Source organism: Sander vitreus, chromosome 11 (genome assembly GCF_031162955.1).
Source record: "Sander vitreus isolate 19-12246 chromosome 11, sanVit1, whole genome shotgun sequence".
NCBI classification, from domain to species: domain Eukaryota; kingdom Metazoa; phylum Chordata; class Actinopteri; order Perciformes; family Percidae; genus Sander; species Sander vitreus.
In genome coordinates, this window is record NC_135865.1 from 20,876,073 (window position 1) to 20,903,998 (window position 27,926).

Consider the following 27,926-nt stretch of genomic DNA (forward strand, 5'->3'; position numbering starts at 1 on the left):
AAGGAAGGGAGTGCAGAAAGGAAAGAGAAAGCAGGAGAGAGAGAGCGAGAGAGAGAGAGCGCGCGAGAGAGAGAGAGAGAGAGAGAGAGCGAGAGAGAGAGAAAGAGCGCATCCTGGGATGCAGAATGCCGAATACAGTGAGATAAGAGTTAATGTATCCCCCCTACCCCCTCTTCATCCCTCCCGTTTGGCTCTCTCTTTCTCCCTCCCTCCATCCCTCCCTCCCTCCTCCTCCTCCGCCCCGTTTGCTTTGAGGGATGAATAATAACTGCTGCTCTGAGATTTCCTCCCTCGTTTTTCAAAGCGCAGAACGGAGATGGGGAAGGTCTGCCTGGCCCGGGTTGTGTGTGCAGGCGAATGCAGACACACACAAAAGCACAGACACGCACTGAAGCACACACAGACGCACACGCACACACACACACACCGTCTTGTTCTCGCTGCTTGCCTGGAGCAGGGAAATCAGATCTCCTCCAGAGAAAGGCGGGGGGACTTAGGCACTGTAGGGAGCCCATACAAAAATCCCCTGCAAGCATGTATAGGCCTATACACACCACAAAACCCACACGCAGCATCGAGGGAAACCAAGAATAACTAGGAGGATGCAAGCTGCCTCCTGGAGCGACAGGGTAAACTCAAGGTTAAAGACACATCACCGGTTCAAGCCCCGCTGCTAGGGCCAATCCATCCATACTAAAGCACCCCTCTGCAGGGCACGTAACCCTGATTGCTCGAAGGCAACCAGCTCTTTTGCCATGTGCCTTGCTTTGGAGGTTAGGGCTTCTAGAGAAGAGGAGAAAAAAGACCGCCTGGTGTCAAAAGGGGAAAAGACGGGAAGTGTTTAAATAGAGCGAAAAGTTATCGTAAAAGACAAGGAGCAGGCTGTCCAGGAGGAGCACTTGCACATCAAGCTGCGATGCGCCACAGAAATCGGCAGCTAGGTTCCGAGGAGAGGGCTTATTTATGCAAACAGGCATACAAGCGCGCACAGTAGGAATCTAGACAAGCCTTGTAAACAAACACACACCCACACCATAAAGCACACAGGGGAGGCGATGTGAGAAGCAGACTGTGAAAACTCTAGTCGTGCCCGGGCAGTGCTTCCACACGCACATACACACATACAACGAGCTGAGAGAGAGACTGAAGTGGCGGAGAGAGAGGGAAAAGAAGCACAAAGAGAGAGGAGGAGAAGGAGGAGGGATAAGTGTGAAGGTGTGAGTGTCTGGTGCTACTTTTGTGTTGCCAAATGAGGGCAAGTGAATGGGGGAGAGAGAGGGAGAGAGAGAGAGAGAGAGAGAGACTTGCGGTAAAATTATGTATAATGACTTGTTCATGCATGTGTGTGAGAGCGCGGGTGAGGAAAAAGTAGGAACGCTTTCCCATTTCAATTCGCAACAGCTGGTGTCGAATTAACACATTTACCAGTGTGCATTTGGAACAGATTAAAATTGTGTGTGGCGTGTGACTGTCTGTGTGTGTGTGTGTGTGTGTGTGTGTGTGTGTATATGAGTGCGTGCGTGTGTGTTTGTGTGTGTGGTAGCAGATGAGGGCCAAAAACAAGAGTGTGTTTGTGTGTGGGAGTGTCTGTGTATTAACGCAATGGATCAGGGCAGAGAGAAAAGGCACAGAGAGAGCGAGAGAGCAGCAGGGATGGATGTAGAGTGAGCGAGCAAAGGGGGGAGAAAAAGAGAGAGAGACAGCGAGAGAAAGAGCTATACCCGAAGGCTTTAGCTGCTGCCCTGGGCCGTCTCTCTAAGCCCTGTTTAGGAGGCTTTGGAGCTCAGATAGAAATAATCCCCCACTCAGACACACACACACACACACACACACACGCTAGGCATGTACACACAAAATAAAAACGCACAGATATACACAAACACACGGGAATGCGCACAAAAAGACACACACTGAAGTCGAGGCGGACAAACAAGTGCGCACACACGCGGCAACAAGCAGCGACAGCACATTCGCCATGACACGAAACAAACCAGCCGCCTACACACACACGTGCATGGAGAAACACACACACACACCAAGGCTGTCTGCCGTGCGCTGCTTCCGCACGACAGAGCACAGCGACATCAGCACGGCACCGTGACAAACACTTTACACACTCCAGCACTCAGCAGAGGGGAGGGAAGAAAGGAGGGAGAGATGGAGAAAGAGGGGAGGAGGCGGAGGAGGATATGAGCCAGGGGGAGGGAGGTGAGTGAGTAGAGGAAGGGGGGAAAGAGGGAGGGGAGGCTAACAAATTAATAGGAGCCGAAGATATACACAGCCAGCGCCGCTGAACGGGGGAGGAGGAGGAGGTGGTGGTGGTGGAGGACGACGACGAGAGACCAATTCATTCCCGTTTTCTCCTCGTTCGCTCTCTGGAAAAAGGCGGAGCGGAGCTGAGCGAACGAGAGCGTGTTTGCTCAAAAGAAGGGGGGAGAGAGAGGGCTTTGTGTGGCATAGGGGAGGAAAAGTGGAGGAAGAGGAGGTGGTGGTGGGGAGGTGACATCAAAACACAGAAGTAGAAAGACAGAGCAAGGAAGTGTGGAATTAAAAGGGGGCTATAACAAAGATGTTTTGAGCGTAAAAAGAGGAAGAGAGGAAGAGAAAGTGACATTAAGGGAGGGAAGGAGGGAACGGGGGAGTGAGGAGAGGGAGGAAAGGAGAGGAGGGTGGTTTGGGGTTTGCACAGGATGCAGTTTGTCATCTTCATCAGCCGACAGTTAGGGCACGGGAGGGAGGAGGAGGGGACTAGAATGGATAGAGAGGTGAAGGGAGGAGGAGGTGAGGGGGGGGTGGGCAGTGTTTAAGCGGAGCCTTTGAGACGTTGACCCTGTAATTGACCTGTGTCTCCGCCTACATTGCCGTGGCGACAAGCAGAGCCGCTGCAGCTAATCACTTAGTAACCCTGACCTGTCAATCACACCGGGTTCGAGTGGAAGGGGGGGGGGGGGGGGAGGGAAGGAGCGGTAGCAAATAAAAGAAAGAGGGAGAGAGAGAGCGAGGGAGGGAGGAAGGAAGGGAGTGAAGGAGTAATAACAGCACCGGGGTTATCATTTACTGGACCACCCGCCTCGTTCCACCAACCCTCAGCCGACGAAGCCCTGGTTTTAAAAAAGCCAATAAAAAGCGCTATGCCTCTAACACACACACACACACACACACACACACACACACACACACACAATCTCCTTTAGTGTTTGGGATGCTACAGAGAGAGCGAAGCTTTCTGAGAGTTCAGATAAGAGAGAGCAAGGGAGGAGGACAGGAAAGGCAAAGCGGGGAGGAGGGTGAGGGTGGGAGGGGGTGACGGGTTGAGAAGAGATAAGATAGCAGAGTGAAGCCAACATGCAAATAAAACAACGGAGTGCAGAGTTTATGTGCTATACAGGTGTGTGTGTGTGTGTGTGTGTTACCTGTTGATGAGGGGAAAGATGGACACCAGCAGGTAAACAGAAGGATACCACTTCAACGGCTTGATCTCCTCAGCCAAGGAAACCTGGAGGAGAGAAAACTGGCTACTGACCCACGTAGAGAGACTGAATGCTCACATTAACAGTCTTTTGTGTGTGTGTGTGTGTGTGTGTGTGTGTGTGTTAACTGGAAGGAAGATCAGTGCACTGAGGCAAACAACAAAGGCCAATTAAACCCTAATAAAATATTAACCTGCTGATAATACGCAATATTCACACACAGTTATGAGAAGAAAAGGGGATTCCAATTAAACTGGAAGCCAATACTTATGCCGTAATGTGAACAGGATGAATTCAATATCTCGTGGACAAGCAGAAAAGCAGGAAGGCAAGAAGACAGAGAGATGCGGCAGCAGCTAGAAGTCGAGGAGGGGGAGAGCCAGGCGGTGGAGAGCTTTTACAAGCTGTTATCTAATTCCCCAGAGAAAAGGACTCCTGCGCCCGGAAGAGGCTGAGAAGCGCGGCCCCTGGATCGATTTTCTGCGCTGTGCTGTTTTTCCCCCTCCTCCTCCTTCTTCTCCTCCCCCCTTAGGCTAGGACACAGTAGCAGCGCAAAACCTCTCTCTTTCTCTCTAAAACACACACATAGTCGGAGCCAGCAGGCAGGCCCACAAGCTCTGGTCTCTACCCCCACATGCTGGAAATTAATTACTCACCAGAAAGACCCTGAGGCGTGCAAGCTCTAACGCAGGCATTTTAAACAATTCAAATGAAAATCACGTGAACCCCCCCGGTGGTATTTCATCTTATGTATGTGTGTGTGTGTGTGTGTGTGTGTGTGTGTGTGTGTGTGTGTGCGCGTGCGTGCAAGTTGAATATATTGAATATAAGAGCCAAGTTTCCACCGTGTAACGTATGCTGGCTGTATGTGATCAACTGAACAGAGATAGGTCGTATTTCCACATCACAGTCTATTACAGCATAAACTCAAAGGCAACCATTAAGCTTAGCCTTATTAATGTCTATCATGATGGGAAGCCCTGACATCACTGGCCATGTCAAGCTCTGCCTATTGTCATCTGTGTGTGTGTGTGTGTGTGTGTGTGTGTGTGTGCGTGCGTGCGCGCGCGTGTGCATGCGTGTGCATGCGTGCCGGGATGAATGTGTCATTGTTAGAGGAAAAGGGCAAGCCGGGAGCCTGAAGGATGCTAAGTGGAAAAGGAGATTTGCGGGTGTATGAGCCAGTAATCTCAGATAAAAATTTAGGTGAGGTGTAGAGGCAGGCATTTGAGGAATTTCAATGCGCAAGAGACAGGATGTGGAATAGGAGGAGTGGAAGAAGGAGGAGGAGCGCGGCTAAAGAGCCTGGTGTTTTTAATCACAGTCCTCCCGTGTCAGAGGCCCCTGCGCTGCTCGGGAAGCAGAGGGGAATGAAACCGTAATTATGTGCGGCGGACGCAGTGGTCCCAACGTTAATGACGCACGCTAGATTACAGATGGTTATCAGGGAAAACCCATCCCCTTCACCACCCACTGCACTCACCCTCACTTGCAGAGAAAAACCTACTCATAAAATAGTAGCATCAGGTTTCCCGAAACAGACTTGTACATGCAATTCAAGGACTTTTCAAAAAGGTCTTTTTGTGGTGAACATTAAGCACTAAAACGTATTTAAAATGTAATACAATTTCCAAAGAAATGTTCTTCCATGAGACATTATAATCATCCGCTGCAGTATTAACACAAATATCCATCATAGGGACCATGATGAGCTCATGATGTGAGGTACCAATTCTTTTAAGGAAAAAGGTTCAGAGTGTATTAGTAAATTATTATGTTATGTATATATTATTGACAACTAAAATGCCGTATTTGAAATACTTTGCCTAATTTGTTTTTCTTAAATCCAAAAACAAAGATTTTTAGGGACAGTTGAAACCCAATTGCATCCTATCAAGAAGCCAGAAGTAATGCTGGGGGCTCAAGGCAACTCACTATCTGGCAGCTGGGGAGTCAATCCCTACAAAAGGAGGTATATGTTTTTTGACAAAGCCACGTGTTGTGCTTGAGAGACAAACCCAACTGTCCTTATAGCCTACTTATACTAAGGATGTTTCTAAGGATGTTGGTGACATGTAAAAAGTAAACGTTGGCACATAAATGAGGATACACACATGCAAAGGTAACAGCCAAGAAACAAGGTTGCGCATGCAGGCGCACACACACACACACACACACACACACACACACACACACACACACACACACACGTATACAGACACATGAGCAGAGACACATGGCATTGTGACTCAAGGCAAAGCTTGTGTGGATCAGTCAACAAACATCCTGGGAAGATAACGAACAAGCAGCACACTGTTTGCTCAGCCAGCTTTGTTGCTACCCGATGGGACTGAGCTACTGTGAGTGCAGTTGTGCAAATGTGTGTGCGCGGCCTGACTTAAACACCCTCTTCTGAATATCCTCCCGCTGACCTGTGCTGCTACAAGACCTTGTGGTGCTTTTGTGTGTGTGTGTGTGTGTGTGTGTGTGTGTGTGTGTGTGTGTGTGTGTGTGTACTGGTGCATGACCACAAACATAATGCTCGAGACACACAGAGATGTGTCACAACCATGTGACTGACGGCCCTGATAACTGCCAACAGTAGTTATGTACGTCATCACTCCAGCCAGATACACACTTACACAGAGGCACACACACAAAAACACACACACACACACACACACACACACACACACACACACACACACACACACACACACACACACACACACACACACACACTGACTAACAGAGAACATGTGAGGCGCAGAAGGAGGGAGATGTGGAGAAGTGAATGGAAATAACCAGAGCCAGCGGTCTTCAGACACCCAGCAGGAATCGCTTTCTCTAGTTTTCACCTGCCCCACACACACACACACACACACACACACACACACACACATCGCTGGCTTGGCAAGCACAATCGGGGAGGCTGTTGTTGTTGTTTTAAAGCATCGCAGCGCGTGCATAAACTCTCATAAATATTCATGTCCATGAACCTGGCTTGCTGCTTTATTCATGCTGGGTGTACAAGAGTAAGAGAGAACGAGGGAGGGAGGAAGAAAGAGAGAGAAAATGAAAGAGAGAGGGAAAGAAAAAGAGAGAGAGCGCAAAGTGAAAGGCATACAGAAAAACAGATGGAAACGAGGGGAGCGACTGGGAAAGAGGAATACGAGAAAACGAAGAGTGTGATAAAAACCACTGCTGACTTATTTACACTCTGTGCTACACATAGCAATTAGCCCACATGAACAGTGTGTGTGTGTGTGTGTGTGTGTTTGTGTGTGTGCTGCCACACATTCATGCACACACATCACTCATCAGGGTTACACCAGTTCAGTGTGCAGTAATTACATCTGCCACTTAGGGGCAGCATCTACATAACCTTAACCCTATCCTGCCACCCCCCCCCACCCCCCCGCAGGGTGGAGGTTTAACAACAGGAGGTAACTTTTCATCACTATGACACTGATCACCTTTGTGGAGGATGCTTGGTGGATTGTTTTAGGCTTTACATTTTAATGATTTGGCGACTCAATAGTTATGCATGATGTGTGGGAAGGTAAGGGTTTAGTGTCTTGTTGGAGGACACTTGAACAAGATGCAGCGCCTGTAGCCAGTTTTTTACAAGAAATCCAATGTTTAATTTAAAGGGCCCCTCCAACAATTTAGTACTGTACTTCCATAAAGATATGGGACTCACAAGACACAGATTTCAAAAAGAATATTTTAAATCAAAGGGCAGAGGTCAAGCTATCCCAACTTTTAGTCCCTAGTACGGGTCAAGAACTAAAAACTAAACATAATGCAATAAGTCCAATAACATATTTTTGTTAGACCCTTGCTGCCCTGCTTTGGCAAGCTGAGTGGGACTACATTGTTTATTTCTGTCGGGAACTACTTCTGTTCGAGCATAACTCGTCACATGTAAAATCAATGGAGAGCTCCTTTAAGCTAAAAAGAAAAGACATAATTTATACAATTATTATGAATTAGTTACAATTCATTTTCTCTTTCTCCGTTTCTCTATTTCCCTAGTCCTCATGTCCTATTTCACAATCTGACTTCTCTAGATATTCATCTATTTTACAGATAGCTTCTCCTGTCCCCTTCTGTTTCAGTAAGGTCAGGAGCAGAATGGAGAGCCACCACAGCTCTTAAATTTAAACACATGCACACGTGCCCACCCACATTTAAATATACATGCACAAGCACACACACAGTGAGAAGCGTAGGTGTCACAAGGTCAAATTGCTCCCTGCTGTTTGACACCTACCCAGCGTGACCACAAAAGCTAATCCTGCACACACACTAATCCTCACGTTCTGTGTGTATGCGTGTACGTGTGTGTGTGTGTGTGTGTGTGTGTGTGTTGAGAAATGTGATGGTCAGACAGGCCATTACCTTTCGTCTCTCTCTCTCTGGGTTGAAGGTTCCCAACCATGATTGCATCTGTGCAGAAAAGACACAAAAGACAGAAAGAAAAGGTCAGGGCAGTTACTTTGACCAAAAAAAGCAGAATAGTGGTACGATCATTTAAATCAGTTGTTTTTTTTCCTGGAGAGGAGTGGCCTGAAGTTTAGAGGTGAGTGCCAGCAGTGACCACCTGAAAAAAATGTCATATTGGCTATCACACCAATGCAAAATCCCTCCACTTTCTCACCCCTGCAAAATTGCCTAATTCACAGCAGAGGGTAGAGCTTAGAGGCAGAAGACAGCCACAGACACTTAAGACCACTCCCAGCATCTCAGTAAAAAAACTGGCAACTGATCAGCTTCAGTGCACACAATATATGAAATGAGGAAGAAGAAGAAGAAGAAGAAGAAGAAGAAGAAGAAGAAGAAGAAGAAGAAGAAGAAGAAGAAGAAGAAGAAAAGGCAAAGGCTGTAGAGAAAAGGAAGACATTTTTTGAAGAAGTGTTGAAGAAAAAGAAAAAAGTGGAGCAACATGGCAGATCTGAGATCTCCAGAGAGACTGTGGGAATACGTTTCGCTCTTCCTCTGTCTCCTCTCCCGGGGGAATGCAGGGAAAATGTCAACAGACACACGCAGGAAAACACACGCAGGAAAACGCACACAAACTCGCATGCACGCACACACCCATGCAGAAGACTGGGATTAGTAATGGTGGGATAGGGCGGGGGGCAGTTGGAAACCAGAAGGTTTATGTAACCCAAGACATCATAGACAAATCTCTGGAGGCCCAGTGTGAGCTTCACATGCACGTACAAAGAGGCAGCATGAACGATATGCACTAACAGCTCTTCTGTTCTGCAATTTATTAACTCAATGTTGCCATGGTTTCTCTGCGCTGACGTGATTGTCATTGTAAATCTGTGTGACTGTGGTGTGTTTGTGCAGTGAAAAAAAAAAACAGCCATTTGGTCATTAGACTGAACTTGTTCCAGAGCAGCACTATTCATCAACATCAACAAACACTAATAATAAATGGAATATCATTAGGCTTCGGCCAGGTCTCTAGTGTGCGTATCTGGCTTTTGTTGCAATCTCTTTTAAGCCGTGCTACCGAAAGTCGAGCAATTCAGACAGTTAAGTGTTGCGGCGCAAGTCTTAAGAGGGAAGGAGTGGGCATGTACAAATCACAACAATAAAACAAACACCACCACACTCTCAGAACTCTCTGTCTGGCCTGATAATGACTCATTAGCTTTCAAATCCCTCTAGTTAGTATGAGCTCACAGTCACTCTGACTTGGACTTGGTAAACTAATGAGCTACGAAGTCGTTTTTACGCACGATCCTCCCTCTCTCTCCCCCCCGTCTGTCTCTGAAAAGCGGAGAAACTTCTCTGTCCAGCTAACATCCCACCTCTCTTCACTCAGCCTCCTCTTCTTTATCCCTTTCCCCGATGCGTCGCCACCTACCCTGCTTTCAAAGCTTTTAAAATTCTTTCAAGTGAGACAGCCTGCAGCTGAAAAGAGATAAGGCTTGAGCTCTTCATAAATATGATAGAGAAAGAAAAACGGCAGAGTGAAGGAGGAAAGAGACAGGAAAGAAAAAGAGGGGAAAGGGAAAATGAGGGGAAACAGAGACACAGAATGAGTGAGGGAGACAGATAGATGTGGAAAACGAAAAGAGAGGGAGAGGGAAAACAAGAAAGGTGGAAAATAGAGAAACAGAGCGAGACAGGAGGTTGAGGGAGGGACAGCTGAATACTGTGAGCTGAATGAGTTATGAGATGCAGGTTGCAAACCAGCTACATTGAATTTATTCTCTTTATCACATTCATGATAAAGAGCTGTGTAGTCTCTTTTCCTTTCCCTTCCCTTTAGCTACCTGCTGTCCGTCCGTCTGCAGCCCAACTATCTTTAAATCTGTCTCACCGCCCCATCACTCACTCTGCCACCCAAACAAAGAATGCTACTAACATTAACGATGGCAATTTATTGTGAGCCTGATGTGGCTTTAATCTGATTCTCCATTGATGAAAAACATCCGAAACCCACAAACCTGTTGTTGTAACACATTACTGCCAGCACCTTTCCACTGGCAGTACAGCCACATAGTGTGGTGTTGTCAGATCAGGGGAATTAAAGCTATGTGAACTGTGTGGAATGCTGCCTCTGGGCTCCAACTGCACCCTTACAATGGAAAATCACACAGAGCTACGAGCCAACATGGAGAAGAGATCAAATAAGTGGTAAACCAATAAATCACCTACAAAAAAATTTGACTTTTCTGAGTAGCTGGAACAAGCGACCGGTGGACATTTTTGCTTAACAACATAAATTGAAGCCACTACGCATAATACTTGAATAAGAGTTTCTGACTTTTTACTGCCTCCCTGTATATGAAAAAAGACCCCTAAAACAAATGCATGCACATGTCCTTTCTACACACAAATAGTTATGTGATCTGAATAATTAGTAGCTTTATAGAATAATTCTGGCTGAATGTTTTTCTGAAATGTTGAAAAATAGTGAAAAATACAAGTGCTAAGAGGCCATGATGATTTCTTCAAATTCATTCATCATTTCTTCACCCGCTTGCTTTCAGTTTTACCTCCCAATCAAATAGCTTGCAACTTGGCTAAACTGTTGGCTTGTTTACGACCTGTCCGATTGTCTGAACAATTGTGTTTTTTCCCCCAAAAGTATGAAAATAAGACCCAAGTTGGAATAAACCAGATGTATCCTTTAAATTATTATTGATCATCGGAACAGCATTGTTTCTGCATTCATGTATATAGCAACTGTACTACAACTATGACAAACTAAATGATTGAAAACACAAAATCTAATTCTATTTTAACCTTAGACCCACTCCTAACCCTAAAATAATATATCATACAGAAAGTTCTTTCGGGGTAATTTTTCGTGACTCTATTTTTGTGAGAATCTTTACAGTAGTGCTCCCATGTAGAAAAATATGAGACACACAAACGGCAATCCTGTCTTATTTTCTGAAAGACGTCAGCTTTCACTAATGTCACTTTTCTAAACGGTCACAATGCACTTGGATTCAGCTAAATTGCAAGTCGTTGGGCTGCTGCCGCGGCTGAATGCACGCATGTTGAGCACTCACCCTCGCATTGGCCACGCAGATGATCCTGGCGTAGCAGCAGATCATCAGGAAGATGAGGCTGAACAGAGGCACGTACCATCTGCAAAAGAACAAACAAGAGCAGGTCGTAAGAAAACGCCAAATGCTATTAAAAAATCATTCCTGTTTGTTTTTCTTTGGCCTTCTTGTAGTCCTGTTTTAGGAGCAGCAACAAGAGGTTTGGAATACTCTTTAGGCCAAAAGAAAATGTCAAATGAAAAAGAAAAAACACCCAGGATTTAATTAATTTCTAATTCACAAGTAGAGTGTCATATATCCTAATGGAATTTATACCACGACAGGACGTAATAACATACTAGGTGTCCAATGTTGAGATATTATGGCTGTCTAAATTTGATTAGAGAGAAACTCATTTAACAAGATTTCTTCTGCAGGACTGCAATCTGAGAAGGCCATCGTTGTTAGAAATGATTTGGTGTCTGGACAAAAGCTTGTTCTGATTTGAAGTTTCACTTAAAATCATTGTAATTCAGCCTGTAAATTATCCTGCTGCTCTATTTTCACCATGAAACATTCGTAATTTCATGTCCTCCCTAAAAAAAAAAAAAATCTTACTACCACACATTTAAGAGTGTTGTTTAGGTAAGACTGTTACGCTGGTGGACACTGGACGGCATTATTCTACATAGCTGATGCATAGAGGACCAAACAGTTCTACATACAAAGCACAGAGTGGAACAGGCCTGACTCTGCACCTCTGGACCATACTGCACATAGTTTAAGGGAGTAGAGAGAGAGGTAGACAGTTTATGTGAGTAGAGAGAGAGGTAGGCAAAGAACAAAAGATAATGCCAGCAAAGTCACAACTCTGGAAATGCATGGCATTCCTATGGAATGAAGGGTTGACAATCAAGGGAGGTTCGGGCGAGAATAACATGTCAGGTATTTCTGAGCGGATGAAAGAGAGCGAGACAAGCAAAGAAAACTGGGGTGATGGATTTGTTGGAATGGCAAGCCTTGTGTTATGCAACCTCTTGGGAGGTGATGTAAGCTCGGAGGAGTTTCAACCTCTCCCTGTAATCATGAAACGGGCCTTTGTCTCGCTTTGATAGACAGGTTTCTGGCCACTACGTCTCTGTTCAGCCTCAGTAACTCTTGAGTAGTCGAGACTGTGCTGTGCGACACCCAAGTCCTCCTGAGTACCTGGCACAGGCAGGAAGACACCGGCCAAATGCCCCTTCGTGATAAACATATTAGGTAGAGCAGAGGAAGAACATCAAGGGTAATCACAGGCCTAATCGTGATCCACAGAAGAAAAGAAAGTTCAACTGACATTCAAAACAGAGACTGAATCTTGTCTCTGACCCATAAATATAGGGACCCACATGATTTCAAAGGAAAATGGATTGGGAATAAATGTCCAACACTGTGCCTGAAAATGTGTGCTACAACATTTATAAGGCAAATAGTAGGTCCTTGGCCTAATTTAACTTTGTCCACACTTGTCTTCCAAGCCTGCAGGTGGAAAAAATAACTGACTGAGCCTTATCAAATTAAACTTTTTATTGGCAGGGGAATCCGAGATGGTAGGCGTTTGTTTCACAGCAGGAAACAGGGGGAGGGAAAGGCTGCTTTACACATCGTGTTACTTCACGCCTTGTAGGGAACATCAATATACAAAGAATACCCTCTTTGAACATGTGTGTGAGTGCATTTGTATTTGCGCATCCACGCAGGTTAAAAAATGGCATGGGACAATGATGAAAGCGTTTCAGGGGAGACCTGCGCAATCGTCACCTCGTGTGATTTAATAACCTGCTCTCCGGAATAAACAGCGTCCAATTACGCCAGCGCACGTCTCAGTAATGATGGAGAGACGAGGTGGGGGGTGGGTGGATTGTTGGAGAGGGGAAACGAGGGGGGGGGGGGGGGGGGCGGCTTTTTAACGATAGCGTGGGGGGCTGCGAGGGGGAGAGAATGACGGGCGGCAGCTACAAAGTGCTCTAATTAGCATGATAATGATCTGCCATTAGAGTCCGCTCTGCTCTACAGCTGAGCACTACCCGGAGAGAGAGCGAGAGCAAGAGGGAGACGGGAGGGAAAGAATGAGAGAGAGAGAGAGAATGAAATAGAGGCATCGAGAGAGAGAGAGAAGACTGAGTGGGCAGGGGACAATAAAAGTGAAGATAAGATTAGAGGTGAGGATGGAAAGGTGGATGGATGACGTCAGATTGTGGGTCAGGACCAGAAGGAGCAGAAATAAGAAAGAAACATTGGGTGACTAAAAGAGAGGGAGAGGGATAAGGTCATAATGAGAATGAAAGGAATAGCAGAAAGAGGCTGCAGCCAATATAGATCGACTAGAAAAGGATGGATAGAAAGACGGTTAACCACAGAGGGGTTTTGAGAGGACAACAGTGAGCCAGGATGGAAGCCTGAAACTGGTAGAAAAAAAAGGTTATCACCGACGCCCAAGATTCAATCTCACAGCCTCAGCCGGGCCCTCCCTCCAGTACCACTCTGAAGTGAAGAATGCGGCTTGGATGTAAGAATCCTTAATTTATGTGCTTGGTAGGAGATGAGAGTACTGTAGGGACCCGGCTGCGCGGGTTAGTGCTCAACTTTGACAAACAAGATCCTACTGCTGGATCACGATCTACCTGTTTAACCACTCAGACAGTGACAGGACACTGCGAGATGCAGAAAGGGAGGAGGAGACACAAAGACTAGGAAGAGCAGGGTGTGTAGGGTGCGTCTCACCAGACGCACTAATGTTAAAGTTAAAAGGAAACAAGACTAAGATTCTACAGTCATGCCAGTGGCTCTGTGAGGCTGAACTTTTGAGCTAAATGCTACAACCGTCAACATGCTCACAATGACGATTTTGAAATAATGATGTTTAGCAGGTATAATGTTTACAATGTTCATTGTCTTAGTTGTGTGTTAGCATGCTAAAAATTGCTAATTATCACTAAACACAATGTAGCTGAGACTGATTGATATCATTAGGTTTGCAGGTATTTAGTCAAAAGTATTGGACAAATTACCAGCAAAGTTATTACAATTCACCATGTGGGGAACATGAATGTGTGACCCCAATTTCATGACAATCCAAAAGTTGTCGAGCAATTTCACTCAAAACCACAAAGGTTGGGCGCCCTAATGGCCAAAGGGTTAAGGTGCAGATCAAGCTGGGGACCTTTGTGCATGTCATTCCCCATCTCTCTCTCTCCCCTCATTTTCTGGCATCTCTCTACTTTGAAAAAACAAACAACATAAATCCGAAAAGGTCAACTGTGACATTTTTAAGCATACATCTTCTGGGAACCATGAATGTCTAAACAAAATGTTGTGTCAATCCAGTAGATATTTCACTGAATAAGTGAAAACTTTGACCTGCTGATGGCGCTAGATGAAAAGTCAGTTGAGTAAAAGTTGAATACTAAGTCATTAAAATTCATCCCCTGGACACCATAAATATCTGTAATAAATGCTGTGGCAATCCATTCAATAGTGGCCAAGACATGCCAATAAAAACCAAAAATGTGGATCAACAAAGTCATTAGCATTCATTCTCCGGGGACCATGGATGTATGTACCAAAATCCATGACAATCCATACAATCAATGTTGAGATATTTTAATCTGTATTAAAGTGGTGGACGGACCAACAGAACGGATTTACCCTCCCTAGAGCCACCTTTGTTATTATAAGCTTTCATTTGTGAACTGCATTTTCTCTGTTTTTCTGTGCCATGTCTGACTGCGGCCCATGATACACACCAATGGGGCTCTCTAAGAGCGGTGACTCAGCTAAGCTCGACTGCTTCCAATTGCTGACTCAACCCCTGAAATTCTGCACCTCCGTCACAAAACGCTGTCCTCTGCTTTTCATTCTCCTTCCTCTTTCATCCCCTTTCACACTGTCCTCCTCCTCCGAGCCTCCCCCGCCTGCTCTGTCCTGTCTGAGCCGCTTCGCTGAACTCTGATGAAGACACACTATGGGGCGTGGGCAGAGACGAGGGCAATCTATTTCTCTCACTCTCCTCTCTCCTTCCTGTCCTGCTATGCTGCCCCTCTTCACTTGCTGAGTAATTCCCCATCTCTCTATCTGTACCCCGTATGTCTCCCCTCCGACCTTTTCCACTTTTTACCTTAAATACTAAAACCTCTCCCGCGTCTTTCCCAGAAAGCTGTAAGCAGGGTGTGTGTGTTTGAGTGTATGTGTTTTTTCCTTGACGGGTGCTGCCTTGGCCTCTAATCTCCGTCTGGTTTGATGTAATTAGAGCTAATGAAGATTCCCTGATCCTCTGAGCGACTCGTCCCCCTGGGCTACGGCAGCGTGGAAAACTAGAAAGTGCCGGGGAGCAGAGGAGCACTGATAAAAGAGACACAGGCTTGTTTAGCGCAGCTGATAGCTATGTGTTGTTCTGCATGTGTGCGTGAGTCTGTCTGTGTGCGTGCATGCTTATTTGTTTAGAAAGATTGATTCCCTGCTGATGCTGAGAGCAGCAACGCGATTACCTTGGCTCATTGCAAAGTGTTGTTGTGTGCATTTGCGCGTGTGTGTGTGTGTGTGTGTGTGTGTGTGTGTGTGCTGGGGGATTGGCAGAGCCCTTGCAGACTTAGGGCCAGTTGCAGAAAGCAGTAGACAGGCATAATCCTTCATAGCCGTCCTAAACACTTAAATACACAGTGTAGCAACTCCCCTAAATCTGACAAGGCAGAAGCAGACACAGGCACACCCACATGTGCGCACACACACGTCATGTGCGCACACACACGTCATGTGCACACACACACGTCATGTGCACACACACGCACACACACACACACACACCTTGGCCTTACACCAAGAGGGGAAAAAAACCTGCAGGCTCCCCTGACAAGTAACCCTTCACATTTCCCCGCAGAGACAGCTTTCTTCCCCCTTCCTCCTCCTCATCACCCCCAGTGGGGGAAGCTTTGATGCCGGCGCTGAAAGGGTCTACTTACATCCCAAATCTCCAGGCTACGTGATCGTCTGTGATCCAGCTGGGGGGAGAGAGAGAGAGAGCGATGAGGGAATTACAAAGGAAAGGGAGAGCGTGAGCGGAAGAGAGACTTGTGTGACTGCGTAGGGGAAAAGCTGTGCAGCTGTAGCTATTAATAAGCCTAGAGTGGAAAGAGAGAGCCGAGCCTGGAGATTAGGGCTCTGTCCCAATTCTCATTCCACCGCCTCCTCGCCTCGGCCTCTTCCTCACCTTTTAACTACCCTCCAAACAAATAATGCCTTTCACCACAAGAACTGGAGAGGCTGAAGGGGCCTTTTACTGCTTAAAGATGTGCTGATAATTGCCAATTTTGATCACATAAAATGTTATGAGGGAAGGAGCCTGTCTGGAACTGGAATGAGGCCAGTGCTGTGGCCCTCCTTAAAAGGAAATACATTTAACAGAAAATCTGCAGTGGCTTGCTGACCAAACATACTATGCTGTAGCAGGACAGTTGGCTATACAGTACTCACCACCAGGCTCCTGCGGGTCCATAGTAACCCTTTAGCAGTGGCAAAGAGGCCATGACCAGAGGCACCCCCCACGCCATCAGATGGTACGACCTGATAAAAGGCAGGCATTTATTTCATTATAAGCACAGAGGCCAGGGAGCTTTCCCCTGAGAAAAAAAACTTATGACTAAATCAATTCTTTTCATCTTCAGTTCATCCCTTTGTTGGCACTTACATCGGGGTCATTTTTCAGGTGCAGACAAATGCCTATACAGCCAGAGTGCCAATTACTCATGGTAATATAAATAATAATTATCCTCACTGTTGATTTACAGATGATATGTCTGCATCGAAAACACAAACAGGATGCAGATTCTCACACGACAGGTGCTAGTGACAAAATTTGCAGACAAAGCTGGCTTAACTGAAATTTATTGCACGTATAGCCTATTTTTAAAGGAAAGTGGTAAGGAAACCTGGAGAGGCTAATACTGGCTTTCAATGAAAAATTATAGGATCAGTGACAGTCTTCTAAGAAGTTCAAAAATCTCTATCACAGAACCTCGCTATGTGTGTGTGTGTGTGTGTGTGTGTGTGTGTGTGTGTGTGTGTGTGTGTTCCATGTCTTGGGCACCGGTGTGGGTGTCGATACTTTATAGAGCGTACAGTGTCGCTCGGTCAATAGTGTCCTGCCCTGACTTGTTCCAAGTGTGGTCAATCGAGCGGTGGCGACACAGCTGACACAGACTTAATCCCTCTCGACTTGTACACACTTTCTCACTCTAATTTCACTGGGGCACACTGTGGTGGATGCGCTAAAAAAGAGAAAGAAATCTAGCAACTGAGGCAAGGGAGGTAGTGAGAGTGAGAGAGAGAGAGAGAGAGAGAGAGAGAGCGAGCGAGAGAGAGATCTACCCTGTGTCTGTGTGGTGGTGGGAGGATAGATATAAATAGTGAAATCAGAGCTGCCAGTCTGTGGCGTGACGATTGGTACGGGGGAGGGAGGGAGGGGGGGGGGGGGGGCGCCTTGTCAGGAAATCAATGTCGAGAGCTTGCAGACCCGCAGACACACACACACACACACACAGACATGCTGCAGCACATACACCACACACTCGCAGCGCTTTGAGAGGAAGATGACGAGGTCCGGAGCTGCGCACAACATGGGCTTAATGAGGCACAGCAGGACTGCTATGCACTCTGTATTTCACACACCTGCACGCACGCACGTGCGCGCATGCGCGCGCACACACACACACACACACACACACACACACACGCAGACACAAACACACATGCAAGCTCATATAGAAATCTCTCTCGAGGCTCAATCTCATTTCTCACCGCCTCACACCACTTCTCCTTTTTCTCCCCTTTGCCTGAATCTGTCCTTCAAACACACATAAACACACATGCACACACACTTCCCATCCTCTCTTGCATCCACTTCAATCACTCTTAGATCATCTAGCCTCCGTTCTCTGTCTCCTCTGGCGATTTGTTCATTCATAAACCATCACACTGTGCCGTCTGTCTGCCTGTGTGTGTGAGAGAGAGGGTGGGAGGTTGGGTTAAGGGGCTGAGGGGTAATTGTGCATGCATGCAAAGCCCCATACCCGCCTGCCGAAACACATAGAGCTTATCTATGCACAGTCAATAGATATATATGATTCCCTGTCTTCACTTCGCTCTAACCTATTAAGTGCCAGGTTTTTTTTTCTGTGTGACCAGCCCCACGCAAAAATACAGACGCATAATCCTCCCACCTAGTCCCTCTGGACCCATGAGAGGTATGCAGCTGACAAGGCTCTGAAGCGAGCCGATTTTGGCCCCCTAGCCTGCCCCGTTCCCTGCGCCCATAAAGCCGTCTCCTTCTGAGTTATAACACCATTATATCGTCTGGCTTATTGCTAATCAATGCAGGGAAACTCCCATGGGGAGGGGGGCACCTCCCTTTACCAGCCCAACCCCTAACACACAGATGGGTAGGAGGGGTGTGCACACCTAAGCACATTTACAGGATACAACCATGAACAATCTACTTGCAAGAGAGACTTACAGAGGTGCTGCTGCTGCTTGTTAAAGCTTTTTTTTCCACCCACAGAGTGCATACTTTATTTTGGAATGTGTATTTGTGTCATGGAAAATGAGAAAAGATCTCACCAACACACGCAAATTCACACTCGCACTGTGGAGAGTGCACATGGGAGTTTGAGCGACAGAAACACAGAGCCACAAAGCGTGAAGATGGGTGCACACACACACACACACAAACACACACACACACACAAACACACACACTTAACGGCTGACACTCACTCCCTTTTCAATTAGAGTGTCGGCTGGAACAGAAAAGAAGGGGGAGGAGGGGGCTGTCAATGCTCTGCGGGGAGACACATGCTCTGGCAGACCAAACACATGCACATACACACACATAAACACACACACAGAGGGAAATGACCACAACAACAAAAAACAAGAGACAAATATAAATTTAAAGGAATATACAGAGGAAAGAAAAAAAGAAGAAAAAAAGAAAGACAAAGAAAAAAAGACGTTTGTCTCACACACGAGGGACGAAGAATTGAAATAATGTGTCGATAAATTGATTAGTGGATCGTAAATCCCTTAAAATTTAGGTCATTTAAAAGCCTATAATTCTCTGGTTCCAGCTTCTCCAATGTGAGGACTTACTTACTCTCAGATATAAAATATTGTAAATTAAATAACGGCGTTTCAGACAAAAAAAAAAAAAAATATATATATATTGACAAAAATAATCAGTAAATCAACCAATCGATAATGGAAATAATTGTTAGCTGCAGCTCTAAGTCCCTGACTCACATCTCATATCTGTTGGTGCTGATTTCTCGGACCAGGTTGAGATACAGGTTCACTGTGATGAGGCAAACCCAGGCCAAGGCACTCCAGTCTGCAGAGACACACACACACGGAAAAACAACAAGGTCAAATTACAACACAGCTTCCCCCATCACACAGCATGCACCTGCAATTGTGTCCAAACACACACGTATGTATCATAGTGTGTGTGTGTGTGTGCGCATATGAGTGTGTTCCACTTTTTGATAAATGAAGGCCCATTCTGCAGTAATATGAGGGAAACCTGTGGATTAGGGTGATGGATGAGAGGGGGGAGCTCAGAGACAGATAATGATGAACTGTGGAAAAGCAGAGGGAGATAAGCAGGAGTGGGGGCGAGAGAGGAAGAAACGAAGGGGGGGTCAAACGGAGTGGACTAGAGCGAGTCTAAAGAAACTGAAAAGAAAAGAAGAAATGAAGAAAGGAAGGTGAAATCAGCAGAGGGGAAAAAATGTATATACTTTACAGAGACAAGGAAGATAGTCTAGAAAGCTCACTTCCCCTTTTCTGCCCTCGTATTCAGCCCTTTTCCTTTTGTGTGGGTGTGTGGGTGTGTTTGTGTGTGTGTGTGTGTGTGTGTGTGTGTGTGTGTGTGTGTGTGTGTGTGTGTGTGTGTGTGTTTCTGTTGACAGGACAGGCAGTGTCGGTCGTCACAATGATGGATTCTCACAGCCACATACTCAGCTTACTCAGTTTCACACAACAAACCCTGCACACATGCACACACAAATATACAAAACACACACTCCTTTTACCTTCAAGCAATGTTTAGGAATAGTGTGCAGTGACTTAGAAAGAAGGAAGCTGGCTGTTTATGTCATGATCTCAATAAATCACTGTCACAACGTGTCTTACATAACCAGACAGCAGTCGACGCGTCGCTTTAACTCGACACGCACAGCTCAGCTTCACTACCTGTCCTGATGCTGGCCCTTCAACCATCTTCCTCCATTTCAAACACATTTCATAAAATTTTATTGGTTGGAGTTCAAAGCAGAGCTGTGATATGAGGCTCCCACTAGACCCGGCGCTTCGCAACAGAACAAAGTGCCTGCTCCATCAGCCCGCTTTATGTACAGCTGTTTGTCCTAAGCGTAAGTATTCCTAATGATAAAGCAAGATGACAGGCAACAACCCTGCAGCACTAACTCACTGCCCATTACCCTGTATCCGAGTGTGTATGTGTGTGTGTGTGTGTGTGCATGTGCGTGCTTGTGCGTGTGTCTACCTGCGAGACCAATGAAAATGAAGATTGGTGGAGTGTTGTATTAACATCCAGTCCTAACTAAGAATCCGTATGCTAATCAAGGCTAAAGGAGCTGTAATTGCAACAAATGCAACCAAGATTTTGAATGTAAACACAATCCTTCCTCATCAGTCCGAATCACACCTCCCCACGACCCCCCAAATTGAGAACCTGCAGATGTGCCTAATTCACTTAAAGGAAATACTGCAGTCCTACACTGTCATTGGAGGAAAATCACCTCCTCGTACAGAGGAAGGTGATCAAACACTGAGGCGTCTGGTTTGAGCGAGGTATACTGAATGGCTGCTGCAATGGGCCAATAACTACAAAAGCATGGTGCTTGAGTCCCAAGTATTACACCATCGTATGGGTGTGTAAATACTACTAAACGTGATGTGCAAGTTTTACCAATGCGTTACCACCCTTGACAACTGGTGTTTATCCAAATGGCAAGTAAATATCCTTCCCTTTTTTCTTTCAGAACTTCGGGACAGGATGCATAGGCGAAAGACAAGAGGATAGGCTTTTACACATATAAAACAGTCCCTACATTAAGATTATGGCAACCCATAAGAAAGAATGATTATAAACCCACTGTTAAATAGAACAGAAGATAGAGTAAGATATGATAAGAAAAAAGGATAAAGCTTTAAATAAAACTGGACTCATCAGCATTTCTGAGTACTGGAGTGATTTGGGGACACTAATGTGCATTTTCTAAATATACATCTGCAAGGGTTTGGTGGTCTTTTGACCAGTAGCAGTGGTTTAACAATTTCTTATTTAAAAGCATTCATCTATCTCACTTTCTAGCCCATATATCCTCCAGAAACAACTCCCCATGTTGCATTTCAAACAATCTCTGGGTGAAAAATAGTGCTATAAGCTGGAGAAATCAGTGTCAAGGCACATTTTGTTCTTATGCCAAAAAAATGAAATGACAATGTAATATTATTTTCCACTGTGATATATGACCTCTTCAACAGATGTTTTTGTTGAACCTTTGCTCATTTCTTTGCTGGCTTTCCTAAGTTTCTTTTGAAATTCTGCCAGTGAATAATTAATTAAGTTTTGTCTTACCAAAGTAAGTTAGCCAGCAGGCCTGGAAGTCACAAAGCAATCCCTCTGGATGTGAATCACCCTGGGTGGAAGAAAGAACAACACAGGGAAACATTTTCACAAAGCACCTAAAAAAAACTCTGCTATGTGGGTGTTTAGTGAAACACACTTGAGTAACTCACCATAACATATCCTACGCTATCAAAGAAGGCAGCTACAGTCAGGCTGAGAATCATCTTCTGTACAGTAAAAATCAGAGGAAGACATGAAGAGGGATTTGCCAGGGCATTTATATTTATTTAGGGCAAATTCAAATGATGACTGATGTGAATGACAGCTTGGCAAACAACTTCCCTGGTGACAACCCTGTGAAAATATCACAGGATGGAGAAGAGAGTCTCCTTAATTCCTTCTACACAAACTGAGCTCATTGTATTTTATCTGAAATAAAACAATAATGGGTAGAGGGTAGTTGTTATGCATGCCCACTGTCTATAGAAGTGGTTACAAACTGTAGCAGTGGTAGGACGCAGACACATGCAGGCACACGCAGACACGCACGCATGCGGGCAGGCATGCACGCGGGCAGGCACGCACGCGGGCAGGCACGCACGCACGTTATTAATTTGGTGCCAGCAATGACCCTTCCAAGGCTACAGAGAAAGAGGAGGGGGAGAAGGTGGAGACAGAAAAAGCCCTAAAGAGAGAGCACTAAAGACTATTGACTGTCAGATAACCTTTGTGAGGGGATGGAGGTAAGGAGAGGGTTTATGTGGTGTGAGAGGAACAGCGAAGGAGGAGCAGGAAGAGCAGGAGGAGTTGAAGCCACTCTGCGCGACCTGTTCCAGAGGTAATAGGATCCATCATATCCCCACGTTAAGCTGTCATTTACTTCAGATTAGGAGCATAACGTGGAGGGCTGCTAAACCTGACAGACCTGCTGGACTGGCTTCAAAAACACCATACAGGCTGCACACTCAAACAAACACCATGAACAAACACTGACTTGCTTTAGACATTTGGAATTATTTTGGATAAAAGAAAAATAGCATCATCTAATATTATCCAGTGTATTGTCAGACCGTAGTATAATAAAGTATAATGCCAACATCCTCATTTGGAGAGAGGAACGACAGCCGTCATTATCAAAGAACAACCACGAGTCAATTAACTCCACAACTGATTAATCTTTGCATTTTAATTGGGTTCAATTATGCCAAGATTTGCTATGGCTAATTAAACATATTTCTGGTGGCAACGAAGCAGACTCAGAAATTGGAAAAAAAAGAATAAAAAATATACTGTACATTGTAGTGGAAATTTACCTGAGCCAAAGAGTGATACCTGCGAAGCAGCCAGATCACAAACAGCATGAAAATGCTGTGGAGAGAGAACAAAGACAACAGTGAGATATTTCTTGCAAACTGCAAGGGCAACAATTTGAACAGGACCGGTAATTTGCTGTTTTGACGATGATATGATGTCTTACTGCACATAAATACATCATGGCAACTCCAACACTTGTCCCTGCAGGCTCTATTGTAGAGCTGCAAAAATTTATTGATTAATCAATTAGTTGTCAACTATTAAATTAATCGCCCTTTTTTAATAATTGATTAATCGGTTTGAGTCCTTTTTTTGTAAAAATTCTCTGATTCCAGCTTATTAATAGTGAATATTTTCTTTACTCCTCTGTGACAGTAAACTGAATATATTTGAGTTGTGGACAAAACAAGACATTTGAGGAAGATATCTTGGGATATTTTTCAGCATTCTTTTGACATTTTATAGACCAAACAACTAATCGATTAATCGAAAAAATAATCGACAGATTAATCGATTATGAAAATTATTGTTAGTTTCAGCCCTACTCTATTGTAACCTTTACTCTAACTACTAGGCCAATGCATTCTTTAGCTTATACTATGATTACTAACCATAAAAGCAATGTCTGTTTCGACTAAACTAATGAAACGTGCAGAAAACCTGCTAAAGACCTGCTTAGCAGCATTTGAAGAAGTAAAGTCCCCAGCCAAAAAGTAACCACTGCAGCTAAGAGTTGAAGCCAAAATGTTAGGATTAGGGTTGGGCATCGTTTGGGGTTTTTTCCGATACCGGTGCTAAAATTAGACTTTTAAAACGGTGCCAGTGCCTGAACCGGTCCCTGAACCGAAATATATATAATATATTTATAATGTATATAATATAAAATACAGAAAAGGAGCACAAAACGACAGTTGGCGACATTAAAGATTGGCTTGTTTATTGCTAAGGCCATATGGTCAAAATTAAATAATTGATTAATAATGTAATAACAATAACTTATAACAATTACTTATTTCACCAGTAAATTGCTGGTAAACGACAAAAACGAGCACCAGATGGGGAAAAGGGTATTTTAAAATAACTTAAAATGCACCACAAGGCTGGCGAGTTTCAAGTGAACGCACAGTTTGTGTTGTTTTTCCGACAATGGCAGCTGTAGTCAGACTGTTACGTCCCAGTGTTGGAATCCTCTACAGGGAAATACAGTCACACTTTACACTGCTTAACATAAGCTGTCAGCATGTTAACCATTGTGTTTAATCCAGCTACTAGCTAACGGTAACTTAGCATCCCGTGCAGCGATGCTTCTGAAAAAAAAAAGTCAGGCACCGAAATTTTCGTTCTTATTCGGTCTCGTTACTACTGTTTACGTCGGAACCGGTGCCCTATTGGGACCGCATTTCGGTACCCATCCCTAGTTAGGATACAGTTCATCATTATGCCACTAGATGCCACCTGCAAAATCACAACTGACTATTGAAACAAATGGGAAACCTCCAGTGACTTCTTTAAAATTATAAATGTGCTTTTTTCCAAAAGAGATTAGGGTCCCAACATATTAATTTCCCTTGTTTGTTTCTATTAAACACTCTAGTTATTAGTAGTACACGCTATCCCTGGAACTGGCTTTGAGAAACTTTGAAATAAATCATTTAGTTTCACTATAAAACAAAATGTTAGTATAGTACAATATAGACTTCAATTATGTTTCATTTATTGGACATACATTTCTGACATACAGAGTGTGGCCAATAGAACAACACTGCAAATCACAGCTTCTAAAATTAACACAAAGTTAAACCCACATATCTCAACACAGCCTCAAGAAAAGGGGAATTTTACAAGCTTTCCAACGATTGTATTTATTACAGGGTTACTGCAGTGGTCACAGTTTGCACAGGTTAAAGGGACCCTGCAGTTCTTTTCTTGTAAACAAACAAAAGTTATGTTGCCATTCAGTGTGTCCTTGAGGTCTAACAAACGTGTCAAGTGCATTTCCTTCCCCATAAAACATTTGCGAAACCAATTGTTATGTATTTTAAATCCACCACAAACAAAATGGGGACCCAGTCATCGAAAAACAGCTCCATAGGGCTACTAGAGATCTAAACCTCTACAGGGAATCTGTAATATTACAGTTAACTCTTCCACCACCACTGATATCATATACAATTGTAGATATAACTCAAATATATATTAGTGTATCCCTATAGCTATGAGCAGTTAAACTACAGTATCTGGTGTGAAATAAAGGTCAAGGCTTATCATTTGAGAAAGAAATTATTTGAGGAAATATTTACCATCCTACTAAGGAGAATGTTCCTGTGGCTCGTTTTACTGTTAAAATCACCACCTGTAAATCAAAAACAATTCATTACTAAACGAATATGTATTAAAGTGTATAGTTGACATATGCATTACTTACATTGTGTAATATTTTTGTTTTGAGTAAAGCACTGTGCAAACCTACTGAGAGGTGCAATACAAATACAGTACCGCCATCATTATAATCATGAGCTTAGAAATGACTGGGTTGACAAGACTGCTGTTTGTTCAAGCATGTCTTTTGTGTGTCTTTGTGCAAGCATGTGTGCAATTAAAGGAAGTATAATGAAAAGGAGTTTGCATACACTTCAGGCAACCAATGCATTAGAAATGTGAGTATTTGCAATGTACTGACACCACATCTAAGGTGTTTATGGACATCACCTCCACATGCATTAGACACATTTAAACATGCTATAAAACACAGAGGGCTGCTAAATGACAGCTAAGTGAAATGAAAAACATTCAAGCTGAAGCTGATCGAAGAGCTACTCTGAGAGAAATGAGAGAGGAAAGAACAAGAGCAAAGGAATGAAAAAAATGAGAAATGTGTGAGTCAGTCCTAAAAGCTTCAGGGAAAATGAAGGGGACCGGTAGCAGTCTTGCATGCAAAATAGAGACGGACATGTCCACACTATCAGCTGTACAACACTTCTGCTGTGATACACCTTTTTCCTCGGTGCAGTCACAACAACAAACGACTACCTTCGGTCAGGCTGACAATCTGCAATCACATCACGTGTCCCTATGCAGAAAACAGGGATTTCTATTCAAAAAAGCCAAGAAACATGACTGTTTTTATTAAATATATAGAAGTGGGTTTGAAGTTTTATATAATAATTTGTTTTTGCAGTAACTGCACTAAATAGTGCATGAGTGATCTTGCTTTTTGAAAAGTTTATTATGCTATTTTTGGGTGTGGATTTTCCTTCTCAAGTCACACAAACATCTGTATCATGGTTTTCTTGGGCAAATACATTATGATGAGTTACCCTTGGAATGATATCCCAACGTAACACCGAAAAAGGATGAGCAATAAACTTGAAGTCAAGAACAAAGAACTGGCTGTTGACTTCAAATGATTAAAATAATTAGAGCTGCAACTAATTATTTAGTATCGATTAATCTGCCAATTATTTTCTCGAGAAATCATCTGGTCCACAAAATGTCAAACAGTTGTCAGGATAAATGACCCTATGTCAATGACACTCAAAATCTAAGAAATATTCAGTGTATGATCACATAAGACAAAGAAAAGCAGCAAATCCTCACAATTAAGAAGCTGTAACCAGGAAATGTTTGTTTTTGCTTGAAAAATTACTTGAATGATAAATCGATTATTAAAATATTGCTGATTATTTTTCTGTTGATTGACAAGTAATCGACTAATCACTTTAGTCTATGTAATAGACTAAACATAGCCTTAAAAAACACTATAGAACTGTAATAACACAACCAATTAAGGCCCACTCACTCAATAGCATTGAGCAGACTTGAATATCCCAAGACAAAATCCCAAATAGCACAAGATTATAGTATTAATCTTGGACAGCGCAGATTTATAGACATGATATACTTCCCTATCCGACCAAAAAATACAACACTAAATTATTACTTAAATCTGTGACAATCTGTTGTTCAACTGACAAAGAAAAGAGGATGATGTGGGGAACAAAACTGACTACAAGAATGCATGAATAGTGCAGAATGGGAGAATTCTGGGGAATGGATGAATGTATGAATACTTAAGTTTTCATTGAAAGTGTGACACCAACTCAAACTGATGCTGGCTTAGTCGATGCGGGCCATCTGTATCTGGGTTAGTCAGACAGTATATGTGACCCTGTGAAGATCGCTTGCAGACATGAGCGATTGCTTGTCGTAAAAGGAGAGATTTGGGCTCAAGGCAAGTCAGCATTACTGCAGCATTCTTAGTTAGGCCAAGAGAGTGGATGATAACCTGAAGCCAAAAGCTGCTGGCATGCAAAGTTACACCTACTCACATTAACACATTCACTGCACCAGAAACAACACTGTTTCTAAACTAATCTGTCCATATGTCAGCCTTGATTCAGCGACAAGCTACAACTGATCCAAGCCGGGTATTTCCTAACAAGGTTATTCTGAATATAAGGAACCTATTGACAGGTTTATCATCATCTTACACAATATCCTCAGGGTTTGGACTGACTACCCCAACCACATGTAAATTCAGTGCAATATAATATGAATCTATTTGTGAAGGTCATGATGTGCAATTGTTGTGCTTGAAACTTTGCCAGAGAGGTGTTGAGTCAACCTCTGGGTAGTTTCCAGTCTACGGTTGGTGTTGTTGTATTGGATTGCACGTTGTACAGTGCTCCTGTTGGTCTGAACAAAATAATAGGAATAGCGTACAGTAAAATGCAATCAAATACAACAACATTATAAACCATTACATTAATTTGGCTGATGCTTTGTCCAAAGAAACTTACAATAAATATATATATATATATATATATTTCACTCAGACATTTATTGCAATAAAGGTATAAAATAGTATACAGTACAATTGAAATACTCAAGTACAAGCACTTCGGTAAGAAAATGAGTAAATGTACTACTCTATCACTG

At 43.9% G+C, this 27,926-nt stretch overlaps 1 protein-coding gene across 4 annotated transcripts in view; it reads right to left on the minus strand.

Annotated features, from left to right (window-relative positions):
* Nucleotides 1–27,926, minus strand: part of LOC144525441 (cyclic AMP receptor-like protein A) — a 45,167-nt gene that overhangs the window by 16,494 nt on the left and 747 nt on the right. For 2 of the 4 annotated variants that reach the window (XM_078262265.1, XM_078262262.1), the window contains exons 2-11: nucleotides 25,289–25,341; nucleotides 22,988–23,042; nucleotides 21,845–21,901; nucleotides 21,684–21,744; nucleotides 19,322–19,409; nucleotides 16,499–16,588; nucleotides 15,988–16,026; nucleotides 11,015–11,093; nucleotides 7,875–7,922; nucleotides 3,414–3,496 (exon numbers count right to left, since the gene is read on the minus strand). In XM_078262265.1, coding sequence (XP_078118391.1) covers nucleotides 3,414–3,496; nucleotides 7,875–7,922; nucleotides 11,015–11,093; nucleotides 15,988–16,026; nucleotides 16,499–16,588; nucleotides 19,322–19,409; nucleotides 21,684–21,744; nucleotides 21,845–21,901; nucleotides 22,988–23,042; nucleotides 25,289–25,341 — 653 coding nt within the window. The remainder of the gene's footprint in view (nucleotides 1–3,413; nucleotides 3,497–7,874; nucleotides 7,923–11,014; nucleotides 11,094–15,987; nucleotides 16,027–16,498; nucleotides 16,589–19,321; nucleotides 19,410–21,683; nucleotides 21,745–21,844; nucleotides 21,902–22,987; nucleotides 23,043–25,288; nucleotides 25,342–27,926) is intronic. The other 2 variants (XM_078262263.1, XM_078262264.1) reach the window with 2 other exon arrangements.